The following is a 5,662-nucleotide window of genomic DNA, read 5'->3' as shown; positions in this document are numbered from 1 at the left end:
GGTAAAGAGCTGTTTTCCAGTCTCATACAAGCTTGTTTTGTTTGATTTTTGCCTCACAAATGAACCAGTCTCGTTAATATTGCACATGTATTTCTCATCAGAATCTATGCATGCTTCTTTCCACAGGTACGAACCTCAGACTGATATTCCTCCTGATGTGGAGACAGAACAGGACCGGGTTTTCTTCATTAAAGCAGTGGCTCAGTTCATGGTAAGTCTGCCTGAGGAGTCACACTTAAGCACACTGCAATACTGGCTCTGTATTAGCTTAAATGCTTTCTCTCTCAACCCCTTACAATTTCCTTGCAATGGGTGGCTGAATATGTACTGTATTATTGTGCTGTATTGTATGTCTTGTGCTGTTATAAACTTGAACAGGCCAGAATCAGGATGCCTGATTCTTTTGTGTGCTTGAATAGTCGTAACTTCTGATGTTTTCATTATGATACAGAATCATACATCATTATTCTGTTGTATGAGCCTTCTCACTTACTAGATCAAGCCATATTTTTCTCAGATCAAGTCTTTTATTGTGTTATGCATGAGCATAAGTGAACTGGCCCATCAACTCTTTTAGTCTCGTGGAATAAAATAATATTGTCCTGTCCTTTTGATGCAGCATGAGCCTTCGCTGTTAAGACACACTTACATAGCACTCTTAATCAGCTGCAAAAAACTTAATGGGGCTGCAGGTGGGTCTGGAAGCAATGGGGGTCTCTATGCTAATGCCAAAGATTAATTTCTTGTAGTACTTTAAAACGCATATTAAAATGACATTCTAGACAAGCCAGCTTTTCCGTTCTGATTTGTGATGATGTGTACCATAAACTTTCTTAATTTTACTATGATGATATGCTTCTGTACATACCAGCATGCACTTTTGAGCCCTGGAGCATCATAAGGTGTAATCAACAGATTTATTTTGTTTGGAGGGATTTCCTCCCTCCAAATCAAGCATGTTTTAAAAGGACAGGTATAGAAGCAGAAATAACGTTATGCCTATGTTTTCCTTTTAATAGCTGATTTCATGTAAGAAATCCCAAGGGTTTTGAAGTATTACATAATATGATTCAGAAAATGAAATGAATGGAAATTTCTTTAATCATCCTGTACTTAGTCTCAGTTAATATTACAAAATAATATGGGGATTATTGTAGGTTTTCAGCATTTTTAGAATGAAAAAAGCTTGTAGACATTTCTTTAATAATTCACTGTTCATGGAATCCACAGTGATCTCCTCCAGTAGCTAATAGCTTTATGCATCCGTAGCCAGATGTGAGATTTGATGGAGACGGATTTGTCTCAGAAGAGACTATCAGAGTAGATTAATCATCATGAAAAATAACTAGAGTATTGCTGTCCTTTATAGAACAAGGAGTAAAGATGTGTTAATTTTTTTACACAAATTATCTGTTGCTCTGTGTTACTGGTAGTTTGAGAACTTGCCAAATGTCTCCTTTTCGGACCCAAAAGTTCCTGAAGTGTCTGCAGGGTTGCTTTATGTGTTGTGGGTTTTTTTTAATCATTTGTCCACCTAGAACTGTCCTAGTCTGTGTGGCTCAATACCTGGCTCCTACTCAAGCCCACTTGGATCCAAATTTGACGTGGAGTGCAGCAAAAAGCTGCTAATGACTTTAGTCTCATAGCAATGCATTCGTGAAAACATCCTTAGCAAAGCAAGGTACCAAACTTTTTGCAAAAGGCAGACATATTTGTTTTCTAAAAAGTGATGGGAGAAGAGATTGATGCAACGTCTGCTAATAATCTTCCTGAGTGCTTTCCAGGAAGTATTATGTGTTTAATTCCCACTTCAGCCTGTGGAGATTTAGGCCCACAGAGTACCCAGGAGAGTATCCTGAGTATTAAACAAGACAGGGAGATGAGAGCAATCCTCATTCTTCCTATCACAAATATGCCCTTGTACAGGAAAGAACGCAAAATGTTTGGGCTATGCAGACCATGACTCTGCAACCGAATGGCTGGAGCACTCAGCTGGGAGTTTTGGTTCTTCCCTGCGCTGTTTTTGCATTTTCATCACACTGTCAAAATTTGGCTCTGTGATAACAAAAAATCAGATTTTAAAGTAAAGCAAACTTTCTGGCTGTTGATGCCATTCTTGCAGTATATTTGTATTTCTCTTTTCTATTGCACGGTAATAATCTGATCTTCAGAATGGATGGAGGTGATTTTTTAATGATCCTTTAAATCTAGTTAGAGTTGTTATGAAATGGGTGGCTGCCTCAAGCTTTCCAAACATGAATTACATTCTTGAGTAAGCATAAAATATATGTACTTGTCTGTGTATTTTTTCCTGTTTTTAACTAGTCTTTCAGTGAAAAAACATTGGTTTTTTCCTTTTACTAGACATTGATTTTGTTTCTCTTGGGATTGAATGGAACTGAAATTGGAATTCCCGTCTTTAACAACATCCTATATGATGTGGTACATTAGTCTTTGTGTAGGGGGTGTTTAACAGATTCTGTCAATTTAATGACCTGCTTCTCTTAAAATTTAATACCTGCTATTTCTATGATTTGTTTGTTAGATTCCTTCTACTGAAAGGGGAGGAAGGCGAACTTATCTGGCTTTCTGCTTTGTGTATTGGCTCATTTGAAGTCACGCTGGTCAAAATTCTCAAAAGCGATTCAGGGTTTTTGTACCATAAGTTTGATATTCCCCCACCTGAGGGTGTACAGCATCAGAAACCCCTTCTGGACGTTTTGACTTCACTCTTCAGCTGAGTTCCTGCCTGCAGGAAGAAGATGTAGAGTCAGTTTCTGCTGCTGGGTAGAGATTTTGGGAAGAGGGAGGCACGAGGTAAACATTTCTTGGAAATGGAAATCTGATTGTGAAGTCACAAAGTTTGACAAGATGCATACAGAGAAAAGTGGTCAAGAACTATTGGCTTTGTTTCCTTTGTTCTTTGGAAAGTTGGGAGATAAATCCGTGTTTGAGTCCTTTCTGTCTTTAGTTTCACAGGAAGTTTTGCTGCAGTTAGTTGCAGTCAGTTATTGGGTGAAGCTCAGTGCAGAGTGGGCAAAACTTGTACTGACCATTTTACTGTTTGAGTCTTTTAGCCCAGGCTGAAGGTCTTGCACTGTCAGAGCCATGCAGGGTGTGAATTTCTTATGGTAACACCATAATACCAAAGTTGTGTAATTCATGAGTGAATTGTGGATAGATTCTTCCTGCCACATGGTATTCCCAAAGCATAACCATGTTAGCAGAAGTTTCGTCTTAAAAAGATACTGAAAAGAAGATCTTAAGTCATTTGGATGCTTCGGTTTTGTATTTGTAAGCAGTGATCAATTTTTGTTTGCTTGCTTGTTTAGTCATGCCACCAGGAAGACTGCCTCCAAGTTTTACCTGCAGTTTGGTGTTGGATCCTTGTGGCTATTCATTTAGGATCTATATCTTTTCAAGAACAACATTTGTGTCCTTTCTGTGACAGATGTATCATTTCTACTATCCTCTTCCCCACCCCCCTTATTATTTTGAAGTATAAAAAGATAATATTTTTTTTAATATTGGTCTGCCTGTACTGTCAGAGATGGAAGACAAGGGAATAAAATCACTAATATTGTAGCAGGGAAAAATTTGAGAGAAACAATAAAATATTCTGAAGGTACTGCTGGAAGAGAAGACAGTTAAATTAGGATAATTGATCTTATTCTTGTAACTCATTAAGGATGAAATTTACCTCTCTGCAGCATCATCACAAGACCTGGGCAGCACTTACATTCCACTTAAATTTAATCTGAATTTAAGTGGTGCACAGGGTTTTTGCTGATCATCATGCAGGGAAGAATTAATGAATAGTTTGAATTTTTTCATTCTGGCAATTATCTGCAAATGTTCTGACATGCAGAAAGTGCACATGTTGTAGAAAAATTTCTTCTAGAAACATTAGTAATACAGTGAGGCAAACTTGTGTTTTCAAACAGGAAGATTTATTTCTGTAAAGCAGAGCGTAGTGACCCCAAAAAGAGCTTTTGAGTGAAGTGTGAAGAGGTAAATGAGGATTTTGTTCTTCGTGACACGATGAATTCATTCTTTCTTCCCAAAGGCTACCAAAGCTCACATAAAGCTCGACACTAAGAAGCTTTACCAGGCAGATGGCTACGCGGTGAAGGAACTGCTAAAGATCACCTCTGTGCTTTATGGTGCTATGAATACCAAGGGAGTGGAACGCGCAGACCTGAGCGAGGAAGACAGCAGCAAGTTCAAGTTTGATCTTGGCTCAAAAGTAAGGAAAACATATACTTGGCAGGGGTTTTGTATTACTTTATGAAAAACAAATCCATTTTCTATCTGAAACTTAACGTAGATGTTTTCACAAGGGGGTGGGTATGGTTTTACCTCATGCTTTCTGTAGTTGAGGTTATATGCTATGATTTGTTTTAATCTCTGTGAATTCTCAACCAGAAGCATGATACAAAGCAATAGTGGCACAAACTTGATTATCTTTGGTGTGGACTGCTGTTGAAATCATAGAAATATTGGAGTAGGCTGGAATAAAGACTATTTTCTCTCTACTAATCTTGTTGCGACAGGAGGAGACTGCAAAATACTGACTGAAAGAGGTTTTTTTGAGCCCGTTTGCATTGAAGGAAAGGGAAATCTTCGTGTTACCCTAACAGACATCAAAGCTGTTCAAGCCCTTATAATGAATGCCATCTCTAGATATTAAAAAAAAACCCCAAACAATGCTTTGCTAAATAGGGGGAATTCTGGTTACTTCTTGTTAGTTTTAGCATCTCTTCTGTGTTGTAATCTGTAGTCTTTGGTTATGTGCATTTGGCACATATATATAGTATAACTACACTATACTATGTCATGCCTACTTGTAGCTAATAATATTACTGTTCTTGAAAAAATGGCAGAACCACAGGTGATTTTTCCTCTGTGTAAGTCTGGTGTGTCTCTCTGAAGAAAGCACCTGAAGAAATAATAAAAAAATACTTGCTGATGGTCAATATTTATTACCTGTGCAATATGCTAGTCACATTCCTTTTGATATATATACTTTTTACTTTTGAATGTGAAAAAATGATGTTTCCCTTTGCTCTGGGCAGCACATGAACCAACAACTGGCCAAGTCACAGTTTTGAGGAGGTTTTTTTTTTTTGTTGGCCTAAAGTGTCTGGGCTTTCACCCAGAAGCCGATGTCTGAATGGTGCCTCATCTAGACCAATTTAAAGCCAAGAGACAGGTTCGCTCTGATTCCAGTGGACAACTTCTTCAATACTGTAGTAGAGTTTTGGCCACTGTGCTGACCTCCTATGCAATTTTAACATCCAAATGGGAAAAACCTGTTGTGGATTCTCGTGGTGATATTGGGGATTCTCTTTTTGCTATTCAGTGCTGTTTCTGTGGTTCCAGATTGCTGACTTGAAGGCAGCTAGACAGCTTGCTTCCGAAATCACCTCCAAAGGAGCGAGTCTGTGTGACTTACTTGGCAAAGAAGTTGAATTGAGGGTAAGTACGTCCTGGAGAGTGTATAGAAACTTGTGTTCACTGGCTGCTGCCGAGGAGAAGGGTGAAAAAGGTATCAGTAGTTTGTCTTAATGACTGCATCTAAAATGAATATTCTCTGAGTTGAAGTAACGGGTCTGAAAGTTTGCCTTTCCTGCCTGCTCGTATTAATACTTGAATTGCAGTA

At 38.3% G+C, this 5,662-nt stretch overlaps 1 protein-coding gene across 1 annotated transcript in view; it reads left to right on the top strand.

Moving 5' to 3' along the window:
* Positions 1 to 5,662, top strand: part of CLUAP1 (clusterin associated protein 1) — a 70,551-nt gene that overhangs the window by 1,996 nt on the left and 62,893 nt on the right. The window contains exons 2-4 of the mRNA XM_009881943.1: positions 127 to 211; positions 4,067 to 4,246; positions 5,383 to 5,478. Of these exons, the coding sequence (XP_009880245.1) occupies positions 127 to 211; positions 4,067 to 4,246; positions 5,383 to 5,478 (361 nt within the window). The remainder of the gene's footprint in view (positions 1 to 126; positions 212 to 4,066; positions 4,247 to 5,382; positions 5,479 to 5,662) is intronic.

This window comes from Charadrius vociferus, unplaced genomic scaffold, assembly GCF_000708025.1.
Source record: "Charadrius vociferus isolate BGI_N301 unplaced genomic scaffold, ASM70802v2 scaffold593, whole genome shotgun sequence".
NCBI lineage: Eukaryota > Metazoa > Chordata > Aves > Charadriiformes > Charadriidae > Charadrius > Charadrius vociferus.
Note: the sequence above shows the minus strand (reverse complement) of the source record. Positions and strands in the feature narration are given on the sequence as shown.